Raw genomic sequence first — 26,071 nt, forward strand, 5'->3', positions numbered from 1 at the left:
GCCCCCATGGCTACACAGCAGCTTGTTTATATAAACTATAGTAGTACTAATCTGTTATCTACTGTGTATCCTGTGCTTGAATGGCTGCCCCATGGCTACACAGCAGCTTATTTATATAAACTATAGTAGTACTTATCTGTTATCTACTGTGTATCCTCTGCTTGAATGGCTGCCCCCACAGCCAGTGTCGGACAGGGCCGGCGGGACACCGAGAATAAACCCGGTGGGCCCCTCCATGCCAGATCCACTTCTTAGTGGTGGGACCCCTCTTTGTTGGGGGTCGTGGTAAAATAAAAAGTTTGCACGTGTGCACAAACGTGGCGCCACGCGCATACACACAAACCTGGCACCGTTGATTTGTTTTTCAGGAAACCCCTGGACTGGATTTTTACAGCAATATCTTTACCCCCCTTCAAATAAGCCCCCAGTCTCGGTGCATTTCTCAGGGGCCCATCTCAATACCTCCAGCTCTGGCTGTAAATGTGCCTTATAGTGTAAATAAACATCATGTCCTCCCTAACAGAACATTACACATGTTTAACCCTTTGATATATCCATGCAGGGCGTTGCCAGATAATATGCAACATGGCGTAGATCAAAAAGAAACCCGGAAAAAAAAAAGAACCCATGGAACCCAGAAACATTGAATCCTGGGGGCAAATTTACTAAGCGGCGAAAATTCGCCAGCGACGGCTTCGCAGACAACATTCGCTCAGACAACGCTAATTCACTAACATGCAAAGTTGCGTCCAGGGTTGCGCTAGTATTAATTTGGCAAGCAGAGCGAAGTTGCTCCAGCGTTAAAGCCCACTGTATAGTTTAGTTATCATGTTAGGAAATGTAGGGGGGAAGCCGGTTACCCAAAAAAATTTGTACACTCTTTTGCAGCCTATCTCCCTAAAAAAAGGAAAAGACGGCAGCGTTTTTTTGGGACTTAGAAAATTTTTCAACTAAAGTTTGTAGAACTCCTATCTACTCTATTGCACTTCGCCTGGTCTAAGGTGGCGAAGGCAAGTCTGGCACAAGAGGTAACGTTCAGTAAAATCCGCATCTTAGTGAACTGGCGTAGTTAAGTCCATTCGCTAGAGCGCAACTTTGCCTGCCGATTGAGTGCGAATGAGCGCCAGCGTCAGTCTCTTTCGCTAGCGAAGTTACCCTGCTCCCATTTTCTCCAGCATTAGTCACGTCGCCCTTTAGTAAATTAGTAAATTTGCCCCCTGGATTCTAAAATCTCTGCCATGTAAAGTGCTCAAACCCTAAATTCCATTGAGAATAAAAAAATAACCTAAAGTATTATCAGAGCAAACATTTACGAAAAAATATATCATTTAATCGAATTCCACTTTTCCTTCAAAACAATACATACACAGAATACAGCATGTCAATCGGTGCCACGTGAAAACACGCGGAAATAAATAGCAGTAAAAAGGGTTAATGTAAACAAAATCCATTTTCAAGTTCAGAAACATAAACTGGCATCTCCGATTTTATATTCACATTTTTTTTTTTCATAGTTATATTTTTCTCTGTGCGTCAGGTTCCTTCTAAAAGCTTTAAAATGCATCCGTGACGGTTTGGAGAGCGTCCTGGCGTCCTCTATATGTCACGCCGCATTCTTCCTCTTGTTAAATGGCTGCAAATAATGTGACCATTTGTTCCGCTCTTCTTAGTGCAAAGTTCTCTTTCTGCAGAAAACAAAGATTAAACATTTAACTTAAAGAAAGGGAGAAAAAAAAACCCAACAGCCAGTCAGGCTCGATTCGGCGCTGAGAAATATCAGATCTGACAAAGGCACAGGGAGAGCTCGGCTTGAGAGTCTGACTTGATTGAGCCGGGCGATATTTAAGAATCCGGCGGACAAGTTGGTTCAGGAATTTCTCATTCTGCTCATGTCTGTCTCAAACAAACCATAGATACAACAAAAATAGAATGTGTCCCTTGGGTCAGAAAACTTGTTCAACTCCAGTCAATTAAATAGAATTAACATTATGCATGTTAAAGGGATACTGTCATTAAACATTTTTTTCCCAAATACATCAGTTAACAGCGCTGCTCCAGCAGATTTCTGTACTGAAATCTGTTTCTCAACAGATGTTTTTATATTTAATTTTGCAATCTGACATGGTTCTAGACATATTGTCGGTTTCCCAGCTGCCCCCAGTCATGTGGCTTGTGCTCTGATAAACTTCAGTCACTCTTTACTGCTGTACTGCAAGTTGGAGTGATATCACCCCCTCCCCCCCCCCCCCCAGCAGCCTAACAACAGAACAATGGGAAGGTAACCAGATAGCAGCTCTCTAACACAAGATAACAGCTCCCTGGTAGATCTAAGAACAGTACTCAATAGTAAAATCCAAGTCCCACTGCGACACATTCAGTTACATTGAGTAGGAGAAACAACGGCCTGCCAGAAAGCAGTTCCCTCCTAAAGTGCAGGCTCTTTCTGAAAGCACATGACCAGGCAAAATGACCCGAGATGCACCTACACACCAATATTACAACTAAAATACACTTGGGGGCCGATTCACTAAATTCGAGTGAAGGATCATCGAATGGGCTACTTCGACCTTCAACTACGACTACGACTTCGAATCGAAGTAAAAATCGTTCGACTATTCGACCATTCGATAGTCGAAGTACTGTCTCTTTAAAAAAAACTTTGACCCCCTAGTTCGGCATCTAAAAGCTACCGAAGTCAATGTTAGCCTATGGGGAAGGTCCCCATAGGCTTGCCTAACTTTTTTTGATCGAAGGATATTCCTTCGATCGTTGGATTAAAATCCTTCGAATCGTTCGATTCGAAGGATTTTATCGTTCGATCGAAGGAATAATCCTTCGATCGTACGATCGCAGAATTTGCGCTAAATCCTTCGACTTCGATATTCGAAGTCGAAGGATTTCAATTCCTAGTCGAATATCGAGGGTTAATTAACCCTCGATATTCGACCCATAGTGAATCAGCTCCTTGCTGGTTCAGGAATGACATTTTCTATGGTGTTGTGAATTATTTGCAGTGTAATTTAGATATAAAAACTACACCATAAAAATTATGACAGAATCCCTTTAAGTAACCCACTGAGCGAAATGAATGAAAGGTATAGGCTGAGATATATAAGTGGAACAACTCTGGCTATAGCTGTACACGCAGCTGGCTTTAGGCAAAAGTCACCCAATTAAAGCCCATAGACTCATGTGCCATGTCTCACCCCGAGGATGAATGGCTTTCAGTGGGTGGCGAAACACTGGCAATCATCCTCCGTGCCATCACCCTTATGTACAACAAAAATTCCTATTACTTTAATCCATGATGCTTAAGTTGACAATTTAAGGGTGCTACATAGAAATGTTTCATTATAGACATAAACAGCAGACCATTCGTTTCCAAACAGTGGGGATTCCCCCCTTAGGGAGACCTAAAGCGATGGTAAAAGGGGGCTTGGCCTCAAGGTCAACTGTGTAGATGACCTATACAGTTATCTTAGGGTATAGAGATATGGGATGAACGACTATGGGGTATATTTATCAAGGAGTGAGGTTAATAGTGAAGTTCCGCCACTAGAGTGAAATTGCGCCAATCTCCATTCATTTCTATTGGGATTTTTATAGGCGTATTTATCAAAGGGTGAACTTTCACTTTCACCCATTGATAAATACGCCTTTCAAAATCCCATAGAAATTAATTGAAAGCTGCGGAATTTCACTCTAGTGGCGGAACTTCACTCTTTGATAAATTTACCCCAAAATGTTGTCCTAGATATTCTTGGTGCTACCAATGTTTGTAACCTTTTTTTAGCAAGGGGGTCTCAGACCTAGGGTTGGGCCTTCAAGCTAGGCTTGATCTGGAAAAACAAATCCCTTAGACCAGGGGTCCCCAACTTTTTTTTACTTGTGAGCCACATTTTAGTGTTAAAAGAGCTGGAGAGCAAGACAAGTCCACGGGGAAAGTCTAAAATAGAATAAGGCTAGAAATGCTGTATTTTGTATACTAAATATAAAAATGAATTTACTGCACCACAAGCCTTATCAAACAAATGATTTATGCTTTCAAAGTTGGCCACAGGGGGTCACCATCTTGTAACTTTGTTATACATCTTTGCAAGACTGTGCACATGCTCAGTGTGGTCTGGGCTGCTTAGGGATCGTCATAAACAAAGCTGCTTGAGTTCTGCATGGCTGGGAAATAAGGCGGGGGCTCCCCCTGCTGTTCATAAGTATGATTGTTTCCCTGCAGAGCAGTTAGGGACCATCTGACAATTCCCATCCACAGCAGTAAATGAAGGGAGAATTTCACTGCATACAGTCAGGTTTCTTATAAAAACGGTACACATTTTTTAATTAAAGTATATTGGAGATAGGTTTCTTTTTCATTAAAGAAAGTAAAAATGGGATTTTATTTTTTTGCCTTTCCTTGTCCTTTAAACTTAGGCGAAACGACTGATGCACAGATGTTTCTTATATTAGGTGAGGACTTAAACTAAAAGGTCAGCCCTGCAAGGAGATTTGGAACTGAAAAGTCTAACAACCACTGCCCTGGTAATTTTTAATTACGGCTTCAGTGCCATTGATCTTAACATCGTATACAATAGGGGGGCCTTTGGAGATCTACGTTTTAAAACAATACTGTTGACCGAAAGGTGCAAGTGCATTCCAGTATATAACAGCTGCAGAACTCGATGAATTAATTCAGGTTGTGTCACCGCAGGAAACGGAGCTTAATGAAATACAGAAACACGGGTAAACAGTGTGCGAGCGTCGACACAAAACATTTGTCAGCATGAGAGTGATTATACATAAACACGTGCGCAGTTAATAGACTATTGGCGGGCTAATTGTGGGAATGAGCGTTATTGTTCGGCACAATGCGATCTTCCCACAATCCTCTGTGTAATACTTTCATTTCATGGTTTGGTTGCGGGTATATAGGGTTGGTCTCCTTACATTTAATTAATTTCTATTTCTTATTTACAAGACAATTCAGTGTTAACATAAAGTTGTAATATCTAGTTGCCTGGACTAACAAAGACACTAATGTTTACATGATTTAACATACTTGTAGGGCTCTCAGACCACCACTAGGGGTGATGTTGTTACAATGTTCTATGGAGAATTTTAAATTGACTTTACTGGCTAACTGAATAGATTAGAATAGATCAGACAGGGTATCAAAGGAACAGTAACATCCAAAAATAAAAGTCTTTTAAAGTAATGAAAATGTAATGTACTGTTGTGCTGCACGTGTGTTTACTTCGGAAACTCTACAATCGTTTATATAATACAATTGCTGTGTTGCCATGGGGGCAGCTATTCCAAACAGAAGAAGGAGAAAAGGCACAAGATACACAGCAGATAACAGAAACTCTGTAGTATACAATGGGATTCTTCAGAGCTAATCTACTATCTACTGTGTATCCTGTGCTTGAATGGCTGCCCCCATGGCTACACAGCAGCTTGTTTATATAAACTATAGTAGTACTTATCTGTTATCTACTGTGAATCCTGTGCTTGAATGGCTGCCCCCATGGCTACACAGCAGCTTGTTTATATAAACTATAGTAGTACTTATCTGTTATCTACTGTGTATCCTGTGCTTCATTGGCTGCCCCCATTGCTACACAGCAGCTTGTTTATATAAACTATAGTAGTACTTATCTGTTATCTACTGTGTATCCTGTGCTTGAATGGCTGCCCCCATGGCTACACAGCAGCTTGTTTATATAAACTATAGTAGTACTTATCTGTTATCTACTGTGTATCCTGTGCTTCATTGGCTGCCCCCATTGCTACACAGCAGCTTGTTTATATAAACTATAGTAGTACTTATCTGTTATCTACTGTGTATCCTGTGCTTGAATGGCTGCCCCCATGGCTACACAGCAGCTTGTTTATATAAACTATAGTAGTACTTATCTGTTATCTACTGTGTATCCTGTGCTTGAATGGCTGCCCCCATGGCTGCACAAGAGCTAATTTATATACACAAAGTTGTATTTCTTAGGCAAACACATCAGTTTTACCAGTGCAGGGCAACAGTAGATTATATTTTAATTACTTTAAAACACTTTCATGTTTTACTGTTACTGTTCCTTTAAGAATGGACGGTCTTATATCTGATTCATAATCTATTAATATATTTTTTTTTTAAATAAAGGGCTTTTTAAATTTGTAATTTTTAAAATAAAAAGCTTTCCCTTTAATGTTCCTATTTAAAAAAAACAAGTGCACGGAGTATATTTTTCTGATTTAGAATTGTGGTTCACAACCACCACTGAAAAATATAAAAAAAAAAAAATAAGATATTTTTCCACCTATGAAGCCCAGAGATTCAGTTAATCTTTAAAAAAAATGTCAGGAAGGACAGAAATAATCAGAATTCTGTCATTTTATTAATGAAAAAAAGGGAGAAGGAAATTAATCCTCTTACCTCTGTACTTTTGCAGCTCTTCTTGGATGGAGGCGATGAAAAAATAATAAATATAGCAAATACATAAAATTTAAATAAAATATTTTAAAATATACGAGTTGCCCCATCTGCGAAAATATGAGAAAAATATTTTGAAATGTTGGACCTCCAGAGTTCACTGTTTCTTGTGCGCAATAAAAAAAAAAGTAAAATAATAAAAAAAAAAGTCTGACTGAAAATTCGCAAATTCTCAATGAAGATCCTGTTGAGCTCGTAGATTTGTAGGTTCCTCAAGAGTATAGCGTAAGCAGCATCCACTGTAAAAATAGGAACATAATTCATTTAATGTCCATAATAGATTTATTATTACTAAACAAATACTCTTTATTGAAAATACGGAAGTTGTGTGTTAATAATCTTAGGAAAAGAAAGCCCAATTAGTATCTTGAGGGTCTTGTGTGGACAGGTATGGACTGAACCAACCAACTGAGGGAAACTTGATCTGTAGGCCAACCTTCCTCACTACCCATTGTTTTGGAGCAAATTTTTCTGGCGGAGGAATGCAGTGGGGCTGGAGATTGCAATGGGATGCAGGGAAGGGGAGTTGGCTACAGGAGTTGGCTACAGGAGGCTGGGACCTCGAGGTGGCGGCCCCTGGCTGCCCCACCAATCCAACTCTGGTTGTGGAGCTCTCAGTTCTTCACACCAGGTCTGGACTGGGAGTCTAAATAGGCCCAGGCATTCCAAGTACAGAGAGGCCCAATAAGCTCCTGACCACAGTGACTTTCTATGGCATCTTATGGAAGCCCCTCTGGCATTTGCCAGAACTCACAGATTGCCAGTCCGGGCCTGCTTCACACCCACCCATATGCTCAACCAACCATTGGGCCAATGATTACATCTTAATGAAGGACAACAGGTCCATCAGAGGAGGACAGTATCAATGTTCCATGGAATCTTCAAACTTGCCCAATAGTTATGTGCCAGACATTGAGTGGACATACCTAATACAAAGCTGCAAACTGAAGTCAGAAGCTTTTATCGTTTGTTTTACATCACATCTTTTTAGGGGAATGTTGTATTATTTAGCAGTATTGATGGGCGAATTTGTCCCATTTCACTTCGCCGGAAAAGTTGCAAATTTCCTGCAGAATTTTCAAAAGCGCGAAAAACTTGCAAACCGTGAATTTTGACTCCGACTTCAATTCACGGGCGTCAATATTGGTGCCAGCGACAATTTCACTCGCACCTATTTTGTCTCATTGTATAAGTCAGTGGGCATGCGTAAATTGTCGCCGGCGTCAACATTGTCGCCAGTGTCAAACTTTTTCTTACACCAGCAAAATTTTGCGGCAGTTTCGCAAATTTATTCGCAGGTGCCGAAATGCAGAAATTCACCGCAAATTCGGCCTGGCGAATAAATTCGGCCATCACCATTGAGCAGCCAAGTTCTGGCCCATATTTCAAATACAGTTATTTAAAAACACAAATCTAGACTTTCATAAATTAAAAAAAAACCCTTATTTACTAGAATGCTTACTTTTAAAGTTTGCCCTTTTTTTGAATTTTACCCTTTTGATCTGGCCCTGTGCACCATAGGGAAGCTCCCATCTGCCTCCATACATTTCTGATACACAATAACATAAAGAAAATGGAAATTCTTAAATTTACCAGATTAGGGTTTTTGTCTCCCCCCGTGTGTCATTTGAGATAAGTTTCTCACTTTGCCCTATGTCAGTGGCACCGTGGGGTCATTACAGTACAGGTATGGGACCTGTTATCCAGAATGCTTGGGACCTGGGGTTTTCTGGATAACTAATCTTTCCGTAATTTGGATCTTCATACCTTAAGTCTACTAGAAAATCATGTAAACATTAAATAAACCCAATAGGCTGGTTTTGCTTCCAATAAGGATTAATTATATGTTAGTTTGGATCAAGTACAAGCGACTGTTTTATTATTACAGAGAAAAACATCTGGATTATTTGATCATAATGGAGATTATGGGAGACGGCCTTTTCATAATTCGAAGCAATCTGGATAACGGGTTTCCGGACAATAGATCCCATACCTGTACATTTACCCTTAGTAAAACTAATAACAATTCATTTACTAGATATAATCCTTCATTCTGCTCTCACATCGATTAAATCATGTATCCCGGAGCCGCGTTAAATAAAACGATCTATCAGGATTGGCTTTTTGTAAGTTTCAAGTTAAAAGTTCAATTCCATGAAATAATTTCTGCTATTTTCTGCTCTTTCTAAAATACTGTGATATTTTTCCATTTATCTGTAGGGTCAGAGGAACGTTTATGAGGACAATTTTATTACAGAAATGGGAACTGGGAGGGGGGGGCAGGGTGACTTACTGGCAAATAATCTATATAGAAAGATGCAAGAAAAGATACATTTATGGAACCAACCTCGGCCTCCTGCAGATAAATCCCTTTCCCATCTTGGCTCAGGTTGTGAAAGACTTCTGCAAAAGGAAGGCGGAAAATAGGTTATTTTCAGTGGAAATTCTACGGAATATATAAAGAAGAATAAAATAGGAAACAAATAGAACATGGCATGTGATGCCATTAAAATGGACAACATTTTTTAAAATTCATTCTACCATTAGCAGGATTAGGAAAAATTGACTTTCTTAAATAAAGAAAATTTAATTATTCTATATTACAGACTAAACATGATGCAAAAAACATTTCAATATCTTTTCCCAGCAAAATAATATTTCCTTCTGTGCAACCACTAAATGAGGCACAACACAATGGCATTCTCCATCCGCAAACACATATTCTAATGGTCATCTGCCATGTTTGTTCAAAGATTGCACCTGAAATGCAACACAAAGGCCTTCAATTTTATGAATAAACTAAAGAATTCTGTCCCAGTAGAACGCAAACACGCCAAGCTCACATGGGATGAGCAAACGGGCAGGGTAAAAACCACTGCGAAAAATTCTAACCATGAACCAGAACACCCAAACCCATCCAACTTTCTTGATTTTGTCCACTATTAACCAGGATGGAGCATGCTATAATGATCACCATTTTTGATTTAAAGCCCTTCAACTTTGACACTGAACGTTACTCTAGTTATTGCCTTTGGGGGGAACCTACATGGCCATTATCAGTTGATCAGTTTCCAGCAGTTTGCCCAAGAATGGCAATCCATACCCAAGATACTGGCCACCAACTCCAAAAAGGAATGCTTTAGGCTACCATCCTATATGCACCTAAAGGCCAAAAAGACCTTCAGCTTCTATAATCATCTCTATATTCACCTCTACTCTTGCCATCGCACTTGTCTACAAATATTGGTGTGTTGCCCCTCTACACTTTGGTTGTTAGTCACCTATTCTATATCCTACCTGTCCCACTGGGCTGCGGTGAAGATGGCAAGATGTAGAGAAAGGGTGTGAGAAGACCCGTGGTGCAGGTGGTTGAAGGGGCTTTAAAGACAATGAGTGATGTAGCTTAGTTACTGCTATAGAGGGAGGATGGGCAGAGCCTAGATTAATAATGATATATAATTGATCATAGGACTGTTCCTCTTCCAGGTCTCTTATTTATTTAATTAAGTTAAATTCAGGTTTATCTGCGAATTATTGTATTTACTGTTGTGTTATGTTCATTGAGATTCTGTATTTTTTCTTTATATCCGGGGCTTTCACTGTATCTGCTTCATTGCTAATGACATAACGAAGGAATTGCCCGCACCTGCCCATGAAATAGCCTTTGAGTCCAATTACTTTTGTGCCCCTGACATGAAGGGGCCGATTCACTAACTTCGAGTAAAGGATTCGAAGTAAAAAAACTTCGAATTTTTGTGCTCCTCGACTATCGAATTGGCATAAATTCGCCTGAGTAGAATGATTCGAATAGTTCGAGCGCAAAAATGCTGCGACTATTCGCCATTCGATAGTCGAAGTACTGGATCGAGCGCAAAAACGCTGCGACTATTCGCCCATTCGATAGTCGAAGTACTGTCTCTTTTAAAAATACTTCGACTGCCTACTTCGCCACCTAAAACCTACCGAATTGCTTTAAAAGCCTATGGGAAAGTCCCATAGGCTTGTTTTCCAAGTTTTTGATCGAAAAAAAAAGGCATTCGATCGAATGAAAATCCTTCGAGCGAATATTCGATCGAGCGCCTATTCGCCTGGCGAATATTCACCAATTCGACTATTCGCCAGCGCGTAAATTCGCCCGAATTGTCTATTCGATTCTATTCGATTCTATTTAACCCCTCGAAATTCGACCCTTGATGAATTTGCCCCGAAGTGATTGTGTAAAAAAAGGCTTTAGTTGCTCATATTTTTATTCAATCTCTTTGTTCAACCCACTGAATTAAAGCTGAAAGTCTGCAGTTCAACTGCGTCTGAGTTGTTTCATTTAAAATGCATTGTGGTAATATACAGAACCAAAATTAGAAAAAAGTTGTCTCTGTCCAAATATTTATGGACCTAATTGTAATTACAATTGTAAGGAACTGCAACTTTCCTACCCCTAGTTGTTAAGGAACTGCAGCTTCCACCATCCCTTCAACAGATGGGGGCCCAGAACTCTTGTATCATTGGGGCCCCACTCTTCTCTATCTCTGGCCTCGGCAGTGGAAATTCAATCTGGAATTAGTGTTCAGTGGATCTACTTACCATCATTAATCTCTATCCTCAGCATGAGACAGGCAAAATTCTCGAAACTCATTTTCAGGAGCGAGTCACCGTATCGCATTGCCACAAGGTTGTAGAACTGACGTTGTAACGTAATTCCTTCAGGAGAAAAAATGGCAGATCATTTCTATTTCATAACCAGCCCTAAATCCCCTTGGCCAGTAAAATTCACATTTCCAATGTCTGTATCGTGTATCTTAATTTTGTTTTGTTTTTTCGTTTACCTTTTTCTTGAATGGCAGCCTGCAGGTCATTAAGCTTTAAATATCCAGTTTTATCCACGTCCCTCCTTTGGAAAATCTCCTGCAGGAACAAAGAGATTATGAGGAGACTCCTTCCACCAGATTAAAAATAGACTCAGTCAAGTTCGGGCAGAGACTGAAGCAAATAAATCACTATATTATGCCTGTGCCATTGATGTCCTTTAATGCACGGAAAGAAATTAGGAAGGACGAGCTCGCTACGACCTTTCTTATAGACGGCTGGAAGGACAAAGACTCTGTTTCCTTCATTGCAGAGACAATTGCTTTGATGTGACACCAAATACGAGCAATAAAAAAAGCAGATGGACTTGAATTGCGCTGTCGTTTGGAACATAATGAGCGAATGGACACGGCACAATAGAACACTCAGATTCATTTGACTATAACATGGCACGAGGCCTCCGTGACAAATGCCTTAAATGTACCACTTTTATGCAACTGATCCCAAGGTCCTTTTAAAGCAGTTTGAGGTTTTCTGCATTAAAATAAATGTCTACAGGTATGGGACCTGTTATCCAAAATGCTTGGGACCTGGAGTTTTGTGGATAACAGTTGTGGATCTTTATACTAGAAAATCATGTAAACATTAAATAAACCCAATAGGCTGGTTTTGCTTTGAATAAGGATTAATTAGATCTTAATTGGGATCATGTACAAGGTACTGTTTTATTATTACAGAGAAAAAGAAAATAAACTTGGATTATTTGGATAATCCAAATAATCCAAAACGTGGTGCAGCGATCTGGTGCCGGGCTCAGCAATGGAGGCCGGAGGGGCCCCTGGCCCCCCAGTCCGACAAATGTTAGGGACCCCAAGTGAATGTATTGATTTACCTGAAACCCCAGGTCGTTGCTCCTATGAGCAGAAAACTGCAGTAGCACGGGCTTCTTCCAGCGAGAACAACGGAGTGATCCTCTTCCATCTTTCTTCTCGTGGCTGCGCACGCTATTTCGTTCTACTGCGCATGCGTCTGCCCCGGGAAATTTGAAGAAAGAAGAAGCCGGAAGAGGATCGCTCCGTGGTACTCACGGGTATAACCCCTGGCTGGTGCAGTTTTCTGCTGATAGGAGCAACGGCCCGATGTCTCAGGTAAGTAAATACAATCACTTGGGGGTGCCCAAGTGGAAGAAGACTTTCCTTCTCCTTTAAGATGTTTTACATTGAATCCTGGTAAAATTCACTTCCTGGAGTCTAGATGTACCCCACAAAGTTAATCAATTATTTTCTTCATCCAGTTAATTTTTTTCACTCCCATCCTATTACTCTCTTTCTTCTTCTCCTTCCCATTAAACCTCTTTTTTTGGGTTCCCATTTTACTGTCATGATCATCAACGTACCTGGTAAGAGAGGAGTCGCTTCCACAGGCCTCGGAACTCTTGCATGTTTAGGGTTCCAGATGTTTTCATCTGTGTACTAAGTTAAGGTGCTAAGAACTGTTTGTGAATATGCTGTAAGGACATCACTCAAGACGCAAGGCTGACATTCTAGTGTTTGTCTGTCCTGAGTTCCATCTCTCCATCAGCAGAAGCCCTGGGCTTCAGACTGGTCTTGACAAAGAAATAGGTCTTGTGTGTTACAGCACTGATTAAAGCTTGGCAGTACAAGTCTGTGGGCACAAGGTCTGGGCAAGCAGAACAAGTCCAAATAACAGGTCAGAGACTCAGAGGGTAAGGGCAAGGCAGAAAACACACTCACTACTGGTTAAAACTCACGAAAAAGCTCCAATGGCACAGGTTTAAATAGCCCCTTAATAGGGAATTACCTGCAGATGGACCTCATGAATTGGAAGTGTAGGCCAAGAAAGAAATTGCCATTAGTTACAAGCCTGACCAGACAAGGTAGACTGGGCAGGTCCAGATAATGGTGCATTACAGGGCTATGATAACAAACCCAAGGCATCGTTTTAATGGCAAGAGAAGGCACTTTGGGCATTAGGAGAAGGTTGAAATCACAGAACAAAAAAGGATACATCCAATAGGGCAATAATGAGTTTGCAGTCGTCTAAACTGAATTTCCCTGGCGCTTGCTTGGCATCTGCAAGAGAAATAGGTAAATTAAACACATGGAATTCAACAAGATAAACCAGAATGAAGCAGTTATATAAGCAGACTGGGGGAGCTTCCTGTAGTGCTCTGCAGAGCAGGAAATGAAGTATTCAATGGACAGGAGCCACTATTCTATACACTTACTTGTCCATGTGACTTTGTTCAGCAGCTGCTGCAGTTGGGCGACTTTGATTTCTGGGTACTTTAGGGGAGAAGGAGAAAATAAAGTGAACTTTTTATAACATAATATATAATATAAGCCTTCTCAGCCTTGAAGTAAGCTATTATTTTGTAAAATATGACATTTGTGTTTAAGAGAGGCAGTATGTTTAAAAGAATAAATGGATTTATTGCGGGTGACTCGGTATAAAGAAGTAAGGAATTAATAAGAAATTCCCCCCACCCCTTTTGAATGGTTGCTTCCATGACTCATAAGCACTTACCCTTTCAAAGTATTTGTTGAAGACATTTTCCCAGGCTCCATTTCTATGTCTTTCAGCAATTTTCTAATAAATGACATAAATATCAGAGTTTATGGAAGGGCAAAAGAAAACCGTCTGATGTCTGGTTATATCAGCAGCACTCAAGTATCACATTAAAATACAGAAGCCATGCAATAAATCTGTTGTTTGTTTTCCGGGGTCAGTGACCCCAGCAACCATACAGCGGTTTCATATGATGAATAGGTGGGCTTATATTTTAGACTAAACGAAAAAAAAAGTTGCCATAAAGGTAAATTTCCCCTTTAAGTTTAGAAGTTAGCTTGTGACTTCTAGACTTGAATGAATGATAAACATTCCTTCAATTACAATTATCTACTGTAAGAGGGCACTTAATTGTAATAAAGGGGAGATAGGGCCCGTTGTAATGAGAATAGGAGCTAATTTTGCATCTCCCTTCTTCCCCCAAAAGGGAATCTTAATAAATCAGAAAAGAACAGCAGCTCAAGTGATCAACAATTATTTGTGCAGAGTCTAAAGACTTTCTGCATTGGTGATCCCTTTAGCATTAAAAGTCCCACAAACTTGTTTTGACTAGGGATTCACTGAATCAATATTTTTGGGATTTGGTTGAATTCCTAATCTTTTAAACAAGAGCGCGTCCAGCATGTAACAAATTGCCGCACACATGAAATATGTGCTGCAATTTTTCAGGTTTCCGTAGGGGCCAGTGAAATCCAAAACCTGCTACAAAAGCTTTAGATTCAGTTGAATCCCTAACTGAATTCTATATTTGCTGCATCCCTAGTTGTAATTTCTTTATATTTGTAGAAATATTTGCATGTTTTTTACCTTGCAGCAAAGGACGATGTTTGGGCTCTCTGTCTGCTCTCTGAGAAGAGAAATAAGGGATATATATCACTTCAACATTATCCGGAACATTACATTGATTTTATCTGTACATAGCATTCTAGAGCCAGCATTGTGTAACTCACAGGTACAGAGACATCCTGAACCCACTACTGTTCCCTCATGCCCCACAGAATCATTGCAACTTTGTTAAATCAATAAGCTAGACATATAAATATATGACAAATTGGAATCTGGAGTCCTGAGAAAAAAATTTAATTTGTACTAAAAACATACTGTGTGTAATAAAGAGCATGGGCAGTCTGATTACTGGCAAACAATTTAGTACCAGATGATTAAAATAGTTCTCAAAAAATTAAGCAAAATCCTGTAAATATAGTTATCCTCAATATTAACTCCAATTCCTTTTTAACTATGATTGCAAAAATATTCTTCTGTGAGCACATATTAACTTGTGTGCACATTTTTAAAAATTTTGTGCATGGGTCAGAATAAATGCAAAATTGTGTCTTTTCACATAAAATTCTTTGTGCACACCACAATTCTGGTCTCAAAACTTGTGTGCGAGCAGACAAGCTCACAGCTTAGAGGGAACATTGTCCTCACCCAAGCAGGAGTTCCAGGTAGGAAGAGTAATAAAAGTGGGGGTAGAAAGTAAAATAGTAGACAGTGGGGCATGACAGTAAGACAAGATGGGAAAGATGGTAACAGTAGGGTAAGATTGAGACAGTAAGACAAGATTGGGAAGATGGAGACAGTAGGGTAAGATGGAGACAGTAAGACAAGATGGTAACGGAAGGATAAGATGCAAACAGTAAGATAAGATGAGGAAGATGGTAACAGTAGGGTAAGATTGAGACAGTAAGACAAGATTGCGAAGATGGAGACAGTAGGGTAAGATGGAGACAGTAAGACAAGATGGTAACGGAAGGATAAGATGGAAACAGTAAGATAAGATGAGGAAGATGGTAACAGTAGGGTAAGATTGAGACATAAAGACAAGATTGGGAAGATGGAGACAGTAGGGTAAGATGGAGACAGTAAGACAAGATGGGGAAGAAGGTAACAGTAGGGAAAGATGGAGACAGTAAGACAAGATTGGGAAGATGGAGACAGTAGGGTAAGATGGAGACAGTAAGACAAGATTGGGAAGATGGAGACAGTAGGGTAAGATGGAGACAGTAAGACAAGATGGTAACGGAAGGATAAGATGGAAACAGTAAGATAAGATGAGGAAGATGGTAACAGTAGGGTAAGATTGAGACATAAAGACAAGATTGGGAAGATGGAGACAGTAGGGTAAGATGGAGAAAGTAAGACAAGATGGGGAAGAAGGTAACAGTAGGGAAAGATGGAGACAGTAAGACAAGATTGGGAAGATGGAGACAGTAGGGTAAGATGGAGACAGTAAGACAAGATGGTAACAGAAGGATAAGACAGAAACAGTAAGATAAGACAAGGAAGATGGTAACAGTAGGGTAAGATTGAGACAGTAAGACAATATGGGGAAGATGGAGACAGTAAGACAAGATGGTAACATAAGGATAATATGGAAACAGTAAGATAAGATGAGGAAGATGGTAACAGTAGGGTAAGATGGAGACAGTAAGACAATATGGTGAAGAAGGTAACATTAGGGTAAGATGGAAACAGTAAGACAAGATGGGAAGGTGTTAACAGTAGGGTGAGATGGAGACAGTAAGACAAGATGGGTAGTTGGTAACAGTAGAGTAAGATGGATAGAGTAGGAGAAGACTGAGGAAATTTACAGAAGTGCAGAACATGATTATTACAATAGGACAAGATTGAAACAGTAGGTCAGAATCTAATAGTAAGTAAATATGGTGAAAGTAGGACAAGACACTTTATATCAGGCTGACCTGCAGACCTTCAACTGTTTTTTGAATTGCAACACACCATCACCATAAAGTCAGGCTGGTCAGTTACTCCATATTTATAAATAATGATGCCCCACAAAGTCGTTTTTGTCCTGGGCTCAACCATTGTCTTCAAACAGGCACTTACTGTAGAAGGTGCTTCCTAGAAAACACTCTTAATATGAATTCACACTCCTGGTTTGGGTCAGCTGTGGAAGGGACGATAACGTAAGATCCAGGCATCAAGTGATAGTCCTGAGTCACTTCTCGCTCATTAATAAATACACATTTGTTGTTGATTGGGCGCTGGGTCAGGAAAAACTTCGGTGGTAACCTCCTTACACCTTGGTACTATAAGGAACACAAAGAAATGGAAGAATATTACAAAAAAAAAAACCATGATTGCCAAAAATGTTAGTGGGTTCTAAGTGTCTCTAATCACTGTGTTCTAGGTTTGTCTACAATGTACAATTTTGGAAGTAATCTCCATGTTTTTAACCCACAATGTAGTGTAGTTTCATTTTATTCCATCTTGAGTCAGTTTGCCAGTGACTTCCGCTTGATCCAATTGTGTCATTTCTGGCATTCGGAGTGAAGTATGCGTCCTATTCTTTGGGTACAACTGTGCTGGGCAGATTGGCGCATGCTGCTGTGGAAAGACGAACTACCGCCTGGTTTTTAAAGTCTTCTATAACATAAGTCCATCTCATGAATGTGATCTAGGCCTCTCTTGCCAACATGTTCTAGATCTATCTGGATCTATGGGCTCTTTTATGTTCAATACTGTGTTTGCAGTCAGTTTGAAAAAATACACATTGCAGATTAAAAAATGTGGCAATTGTGCCAACAAGTAGTAATTTGCACAATGTGGTGTTAATTAATTAAATGAGACAAAATGTGTCTAGCCAGTGTGTTCTAGGTTACTCTAGCCATTGTCGTTTAAGTATGTCAATCCAAAATGTCCTAGGACTGGCTATCCAAAACGTTCTGTTTGTCTATCCAATGTGTTCTAGATCAGTCTAGCCAATGCGATCTAGGGCTGTCTAGCCAATATGTTCTAGGTCTTTCTTGCCGATGTGACTTAGGTCTCACTATCCAATGCATTTTCCCCTGCACAAGGCTACAGTAATCTTTCCTCAGTTCAGTATTACAGAACCCTCAAATATTTCTAATCTCGGGGTCTTTATATCACTAGAGAAACCCATCAGTTCCTATTCCCTACAGTGCTACGCAATATGTTGGCACTATATAAATACATGTTAATAATAATAATACATAAGAAGCACTATGCAAGTAGAGGTTGTTTCTAATAGAAGCACCAATTTATCAGTTCTCCACAGATAACTCGCTTGTGCTTTACAAATCCACCTTATTCTTTTTCCATTCAATAAAATCTGAATTTAACCTTCTAGTATTCTGAGCTTTCTCTGCTGCCCTAATCCTTCTCCTGGAGGCCTAGCATTCAATTACGGCAAAATATTAATTATTATTACATTATGACAAAGCCTGAGGAAATATAATATATAAAAAGGGAAAACATAATGCTTTTTCATACGGCATTCCCACCCCAGGCAGCGTAATGCTTTGTTTATAAGTACTGCTCTAGGGCATCAATTCTTTGGCATCACAAATTCATTGTACCATTGATTTTGACATCATTGCAAGTGCTTGGCTAACAGAGCTGTGCTTTATAGGAGCTCTGCACGCGGAAAGAACAAGAGGCCGGATTTACAGTCGCGCTCTCAGGCCCAGCAAACATTGCCTGCGGTTTCCTGATATCGGTAAAACCTCTGAGTTTATGGCGCCACCCCCCCTCCCAATTCTGACTGTAAGCTCCCAAATCCCAGAGGGGGAAGAGTAAAAATTTGATCATTCTCACCTCAAGTGGCACCTACGAGATAGAAAGGAGAAAAAAAGAAGATGTTAACCCCTTAGAATGAATGTTACATATGTACAGGAATAACGTCATAATGCATTATATATATATATATACACTTCAAAAAGACCAGCAACACCAGGATTTTTGTGTATCAAAACAAAGTGTATTCAATTATTGCATGAATAGCCCATATATACATATATATGTTCTTTATTAAAGGAAAACTAAAGCTTAAATGAGTTGTTCACCTTCCAAACATTTTTTCTCCAGTTCAGCTGTTTTCAGATAGTTCCCCAGAAATAAAGACTTTTTTCAATTACTTTCCATTATTTCTTTTTTACTGTTTTTCCAAAATGTCCCTGTCTCTGGTGTCTCAGTCCGGCAGCTCAGTAATTCAGGTGCAGACTCTTAACTGTTACAATTTTACAACATTTAGTTGATACATCTCTGGAATATCAGCAACTATTGTATCAATTCTAACAGCTGCCTGTAATGAAGCTCAGGGATTCTGCTCAGCAGGGACAAAGATAAGAAATGTATCAACTAAATGAATCAATTTAGAACAGCTTACAGGGTCGGCGACCCCCAAGAGCTGCTTTAGAAGGTGAAAAAAGACACTTTTACACTTCTATTAGAAAAACGGTGACACATAGAAAATAAAAAGCAATTGGAAAAATTCGTTATTTCTGGTGATCTATCGGAAAACAACTAGTAGTTTGAAGGTGAACAACTCCTTTAAAAAATACTTTGCTATATTTTGGCCTTCTGTAGCAGCCCTATAGAAAGAACATCTATGCTCACTAGCTCCCCATCGTCTCTTTTGCTCACTTACCTTGAGCTTACAGACTCACTCACAATACCTGTACACTGTACAAACTTAGCTTTCAGCAGCAGCAGCAGCTATCCAGAGCCCACTGAGCATGTGCAGTGTCACTGACACACAAAAGATGGTCTAAGAAGATCCACAGGGGCAGATTAATGCATAGTTGAACCTAGGCTATAGCTTAGGGCCCCACAGTGTTGAGGGGCCCATGGGTTTTTTTCAATGTGTACTGTGCTGCAGGTCTGCAGCTGCTACTGGGTCCAGTAGGGTACCGCTCTGCCCCATCCCCCGTGCCTGGCCAGTACTTGCTTTTTGGCTGGCTGGGAGAGGACTAGGCAAGGTGCAAGCACATCTGTATTTTTTGTGCCGCGTCAGCTTCGTGGAATCGGCGAACATAAGTGAAACCACCGGTGCCTGCTGAGGAAGATGTGTCATATAGATCTTGGGTGCACCCATTACAGACACTTACATGCCTTTGACTAATCCCAGCCAGAAAGCAGGTACCAGCCTAACTGAAAAAAACCCATGTTGTAATTGTGGTTGTAGTATATTCATGTGAGACTTTACTACTGGGAGTAACATAGAGGGCAATGTGCTGCACCTGCAGTAGTTTCTTTTCAGTGCCTGTTCTGCTCAGTGTTGGACTGGGCCGATGGGACACCCGGAAAAAACCAGGTGGGTTCCGCCGGCCCAGTTTCCGATCCTTGCATGGAAGAGAGGATGCTTTGCGTCTGGGGTGGGGGGTCCAGGGGTGGTCTGACACTGGTTCTGCTATGTCTCTCTCTCGTACAGTTGCACTCTGAACCTTGCTGAATAAACTTACAGAAAGTTGTGATAGCCTAGCCTAGAAGGGGCCCCATGGAAAGTGTAGCCTAGGGGCCCCACGTTGTATGAATCTGACACTGAAGATCCTAGATGGGGAGCTGCTGGGGGCAACTGTTATAGGGCTGCTGAACCTCTGGGCTGCTTATGTAAGTACAGTGTAAAAAATTAAGCATTTCTCGCCAGATTTATATTTAGGCTTTAGTAATTAATTTTGTTATATGTTGCGCTCCTTACCAGGAATACAGACATCCCAATGTACAGAGGAGGGGACTGGTTCCTGTGTTTGTGGTTCTGTTTCTGTAGAAGGGACACCAGAACATTGCAAGAATTTGTGAATTTTTCCATGTCGTCCCCCTTGAAAATCTTAAGTCGGTACTGTGGGTTCATCCAGTAGGACTCTGTATAAAAAAAAAAAAAAGATGTAGATCCAGTTTTCCTAAATGTTCTCAATTAACTGATTTTGACTCTTTGTTTGGGTCACACAGACTAATGGAAGCAACAGAGGTAAACTTGCACTGGATGGTTCTGTTCAGTAAGTAGAAAGGAATAAATGGGGTCTCACCCATATAAGTCATCCTGCCCCCGGCCGTACTTCCGGAGCTCCATTTGCCGCACTGCATAGATAAAGTCCACTCCTTCCCAATCTCATGGCTCATCAGGTCTGGGGTCAGTTTGCAGATCACTAACTCCACAAAGTGGGCTTCAAAGTCTTCAATGGACATCCTGTATAGATGGGCAAATTAGAATGCAATGTGGTTAGTGGGGGACTAGACTACACATTGGTTTTAAAAGCATAGCAAGTTTATCTTAACCTACTTTGAAAATATTTCGAAAATAACAATTAGTATCCAGCTGATAAAAATGATGGACTTTGTCACTTGCAGTAAAAAAAATTTTTAACCAGCTATGAGTAAGATCACTAGGGGGTGCAATGCAGTATGTAATAAAGCAATCATGTGATAATTACAGATATATAATTACCAAAATTCTCCATCTTCTCTTTTCTTTCTGAGGAAAATCCTCTCCTTGTAGCTGAGCTGATCCCATTTGGGGCACCTGGAGAGAGTTAGGCAACAATGTGAGAAGCCTGCAGTTTGCTACACTGCCACTAGAGGGCAGAAACACATCAGACAGTGTAGTTTTGGGATTTACCTTTAGTATAAACTTACCTGTCACTCCATTTTCCTTTCCATTCAATCTTTCCCCATGGATTCCTCAGCCTCACTAAATTCTCCATTCCAGATTTGCATGACACTTGCCTGAGGTCCATCACAGTGTAGGCGTGACCCGTCACTAGTCCGTTGTCCAAAACCCTTTCAGGCTATGAAAATACACAATTATGGATATGGAATTGCTAATTACCTGCAGTAAAGGGGGGGGGGGAGAATTTGAAGCTAAGGCCCATATTTACAAATCAAAGACCCTAAGAGGATGCTGGGACTTGTAGTTCATCAATTAATGAAGTGCCAGGGACTTACCCCTGTCTGCGTTTGGCATCCCATTAGTGATCCGCTGTTCTGAGCCCTCATCATGATCTGGAACAGGTCTTGGGGTGCCTGTGGCATCTTTATGCTCATATTTACCCCACCAGTGAAATCAACCAGAGCCTCAGATACTTGGCCAATCTGCATGTCCTCATAGGAGCCGCACAGTCTGCAGGGTACAACAATAAGCTCTTAAAGTCTACATTTCATTTTATATATTTACACACAACAACAATGTTGAACAGAACTGATGTTTGGGCTAGCACTCTAGCCTATATACATATATATATTAATAGATTAAGTATATACAGTATATATATATATATATTATTTTATATATATATATATATATATATATATTATATATATATATACATATCCAAAAAGGGGTCCGCACTCTCAGGTCTTATAAATCACTTATATTTATTTGAAAAGGTTGGCTGACGTTTCGGCCTCCACCGAGGCCTTTCTCAAAGTGAGAAAGGCCTCGGTGGAGGCCGAAACGTCAGCCAACCTTTTCAAATAAATATAAGTGATTTATAAGACCTGAGAGTGCGGACCCTTTTGGATATGTATTTATGCTGATTTTGGACACTGCACCCAGGCATACTTTAAACCCTTATCGAGAGTGCCGGTTTCTGTGCTGTTTTTATATATATATATATATATATATATATTATATATATTTATATTTTAATATTACGTTTATATATTTTAAATATATATGTATATATATATTTATTTTTATTTTATATTTATTATATATATTTTATATTATATTTATATATTTTATATTATATTTATATATATATATATTTTTTTTTTTTCCAAGCCTGCCAGAGTAATGAGTGTCATTATGAACAGAAGGTCATGCCAGGCCCTGGCACAGCTCAGAAGCTCTAGATGTTGTGCCAAGATGCTCTGATCCCATTAAACAGCAACAAGAAAAGACCTAAAAATCAACTCCTCTTCATTCTTTTACAGAAAGGGATTTGCAAGAGGCGACTGTGCCACCTTGTGGCATTATTACAGCAGAACTACACACATTCAAGTGTACATAACATGTTTCAATGATTTGTATAAATGTAGTTGCTGCTGAAAGCAGTGTTTATCAGACTGTTTTTATTCTCTGCACTGGTGGTTCTAACTACTACACCCCCTTCAGCAGTCCTGCAGTCCTTCAGCAGCCAGACACTGCCTTTCAGACTTCAAAGAGCAGCAAATTGTTTGGGAACCGGTTCAATTAAGGACCTGCAAACTTGTTCAGACACTTCCATCAGCCCTGGGCAGTTTTAGGTTGGGATGGCAATAAAAACGATTCACATAACTGTAATGTCAGAGTCAGGGAAGATTTATTAGGTTAAACTCTGTTTTATCATTGTGAGCAGAATTTCTGCCCAGTCAGCACTATCTCCCCTTTAAACAGTGAGTTGCATACAAGAAGCATCAGCGGGCCCTTGGCTTACTTGGCGTAGGCTTTCTCCAGGAGGGGGCCCCAAAAGAGGTTTTCCCGGACAGAAGAGACAAATAGGAGTTTTCCTTCGTTGTTCACAGGCAGCTGGTCGTCCACCACTACATCGACCCATTCCCCGAACCGCCAGAACTAGGAGGGATCCAAAAAGGCGTTAATGTATGAACGAGACTTTAACCCTAAAGCATTATTTAGGACAGGCTACAATTTCGTCAGTGGGGTAAGTCCTATGGCAAATATGTAATGCAGGGCACCTACAGCATAAGTCAGTAACATGTTGCTCCCCAACCTCTTGGATGTTGCTCCCAGTGGCCTCAAAGCAGGAGCTTATTTTTAAATTCCAGGCTTGGAGGCAAGTTTTAGTTGTAAAAAAAACAGGTGCACTGCCAAACAGAGCCTCAATGTAGGTTGACAATCCTCATAGTAAATGGCCAATCACAGCCCTTATTTGGCACCCCAATAACATTTTTCATGCTAGTGTTGCTCCCCAATTCCTTTTACTTCTGAATGTTGCTCACGGGTTCAAAAGCTTGGGGTTCCCTGGCATAAGTTATAGCATTAATACCCCTATTAATTGAACTTCCAGACTTATCATCCATTGAGGGTGGGTAGAAGGTCGCAGTACTAATGCATAACTCAAAAACAAGCTGGCCAACTGAGTGCAGCAAATAGAAAAGTGATCCGATTGGACATGAAGGATGTGGTGCATTTACAGCCACAGGGACATTCCTTCAGTTTTATTATTTAAAAGCTGGAAAAGACTTTGGGGACTCCTGCTCTGAAGTCAGTTAAAACTCCTCAGGGTCTTTCCAGCTGACACAAGGTCACCCATTCCGATTAGAAGAAAAGAGGTTCCGGCTAAATATTGGGAAGGGGTTTGTTACAGTGAGAGTTGTGAAGATGTGGAATTGTCTCCCTGAATCAGTGGTACAGGCTGATACATTAGATAGGTATAAGAAGGGGTTGGATGGTGTTTAGCAAGTGAGGGAATACAGGGATATGGGAGATAGCTCATAGTACAAGTTGATCCAGGGACTGGTCCCATTGCCATTTTGGAGTCAGGAAGGAATTTTTCCCCCTCTGAGGCAAATTGGAGAGGCTTCAGATGGGTTTTTTTGCCTTCCTCTGGAACAACTGGCAGTTAGGCAAGTTAAAATAGAGTTTAAAGGTTGAACTTGATGGACGTGTGTCTTTTTTCAACCTAATTTACTATGTTAAATATGTAAGACAGATGAATGGGAGGTAATTATAAGAACGGTCCCCTCTGACCTTTCTGGGTTACAGGGCAGTAAAACTGAACCCCAAAGGTCAAATAAGGAGGTCGTGTTTCAGGCCACCTGGCTAATGTTCTCTAAAACTCCCGGCACGCTTTGACTTGCTGTTGACCTGCTGTAGGTTCTTCCCATGGAAAGCACAGAGTTTCATAAGCCTTGGACCGTACTCACCCGAAAGTGGAAGATGCCACTGTAATTCTCCTCAAAGCTCTGGTTCTGCGGCACAACATTGGTCAGGATATCGGGATGGAAAGTCAGAGAGGAGAGCGCAGCCAGGAACCAGCAGTTCTCTGTAACAGCCAAACACAGAACTCATCATATACATGGGGGCAAGTTGGATCAGTTTGAGGTAGACATAACCATTAAGGTTCCTGGGGGATATTTAAGACTCTAAAGTAACCCATTTGGGTTGAATGTTAAGCTGGCCTGCAGTAGGAGATCTGATCAACTTCAAACAAGCAGATGTTTACCAAATTCTCCCCTGTGATGGGCCAAATCCAGTTGACCCCTAGGCCAACTAGAGCATGTGGAGACCTTCTGGGAGAGGACCACATTGACCCATTGATATAGTCCCCTTCTGACAGGTCTCTGCAGGCCCTTGCCTTGATCATTGCATTTTCAAACCTGACTAATAGATACGTGGCAGATATCAGATGTGGCCCAATGCATGGAGAATAGATACAATGAGGGCCCTATAAAGGGGTTGTTCACCTTTAAATTAACTTTTAGTATGATGTAAAGAGGGATTTTCTGAGATAATTTGCAATTGGTTTTCATTTTTTATTATTTGTGGGTTTTGGGTTCTTACGCTTTTTATTCAGCAGCTCTCCAGTTTTGAATTTCAGCTATCTGGTTGCTAGGGTCCAATTTACCATAGCAACCATGCATTTATTTGAATAAGAGACTGGAATATGAATAGGAGAGGGCCTGAATAAAAAGAGGAGTAATAAAAATTAGCAATAACGATACATTTGTAGCCTTAAGGTGGCCATACACGGGCCGATAAAAGCTGCCGACAGACTGTGTCGGCAGCTTATTGGCCCGTGTATGGGGCCCCCGACGGGCTTCCCCGATCGAGATCTGGCCGACTTCTCGATCGGATGGGACAGAAAATCCCGTCGGATCGCGGCCGCATCTGTTCGTTGATGCGGTCCCGCGATCCGACCGCCCGTTTGCTGAATGCTAGGATCCGATCGTTGGGCCATAGGGCCCACGATCGGATCTGCCCGATATTGCCCACCTCAAGGTGGGCATATCGGAGGGAGATCCGCTCGTTTGGCGACATCGCCAAACGAGCGGATCTATCCATGTATGGCCACCTTTACAGAGCATTTGTTTTTAGATGGGGTCAGTGACTCCCGTTTGAAAGCTGGAAAGAGTCAGAATAAGAAGGCAAATTATTCAAAAACTATATGAAATAAACAATGAAGGCAAATTGAAAAGTTGCTTGGAATTAACCATTCTACAACATACTAAAAGTTAACTTAAAGGGGTTGTTCACCTTCAAACAACTAGTTGTTTTCAGACAGATCACCAGAAATAATGACTTTTTCCAATGACTTTCTATTTTCTAGGTGTGACTGTTTTTCTAATATTGAAGTGTAAAGTGTAATTTTTCACCTTCTAAAGCAGCTCTGGGAGGGGGGTCGCCGACCCTGTAAACTGTTCTAAATGGATACATTTAGTTGCAACATTTCTTATCTTTGTCCCTGCTGAGCTGAATCTCTGGGTTTCAAGGGCAGA

At 40.6% G+C, this 26,071-nt stretch overlaps 1 protein-coding gene across 2 annotated transcripts in view; it reads right to left on the minus strand.

Annotated features, from left to right (window-relative positions):
• Positions 1–1,093: 1,093 nt before the first annotated feature.
• Positions 1,094–26,071, minus strand: part of LOC108717678 (calpain-14) — a 30,393-nt gene continuing 5,415 nt past the window's right edge. The window contains exons 4-22 of one of the 2 annotated variants that reach the window (XR_005961519.1): positions 24,500–24,618; positions 23,050–23,186; positions 21,578–21,752; positions 21,269–21,420; positions 21,081–21,155; positions 20,662–20,822; positions 20,334–20,497; positions 18,452–18,463; positions 16,721–16,923; positions 14,678–14,717; positions 13,829–13,891; positions 13,530–13,587; positions 13,310–13,374; positions 12,678–12,746; positions 11,302–11,380; positions 11,060–11,176; positions 8,826–8,881; positions 6,422–6,717; positions 1,094–1,685 (exon numbers count right to left, since the gene is read on the minus strand). Coding sequence is in view for 1 of the 2 variants with exons in the window: in XM_041564225.1 (XP_041420159.1) it covers positions 9,752–9,915; positions 11,060–11,176; positions 11,302–11,380; positions 12,678–12,746; positions 13,310–13,374; positions 13,530–13,587; positions 13,829–13,891; positions 14,678–14,717; positions 16,721–16,923; positions 18,452–18,463; positions 20,334–20,497; positions 20,662–20,822; positions 21,081–21,155; positions 21,269–21,420; positions 21,578–21,752; positions 23,050–23,186; positions 24,500–24,618 (1,853 nt within the window). In the remaining variant the exon portion in view is untranslated. Of the gene's footprint in view, positions 1,686–6,421; positions 6,718–8,825; positions 8,882–9,669; positions 9,916–11,059; positions 11,177–11,301; positions 11,381–12,677; positions 12,747–13,309; positions 13,375–13,529; positions 13,588–13,828; positions 13,892–14,677; positions 14,718–16,720; positions 16,924–18,451; positions 18,464–20,333; positions 20,498–20,661; positions 20,823–21,080; positions 21,156–21,268; positions 21,421–21,577; positions 21,753–23,049; positions 23,187–24,499; positions 24,619–26,071 lie in introns of those variants that run through there. The other variant, XM_041564225.1, reaches the window with a different exon arrangement.

This window comes from Xenopus laevis, chromosome 5S (genome assembly GCF_017654675.1).
Source record: "Xenopus laevis strain J_2021 chromosome 5S, Xenopus_laevis_v10.1, whole genome shotgun sequence".
Taxonomy (NCBI): Eukaryota; Metazoa; Chordata; class Amphibia; order Anura; family Pipidae; genus Xenopus; species Xenopus laevis.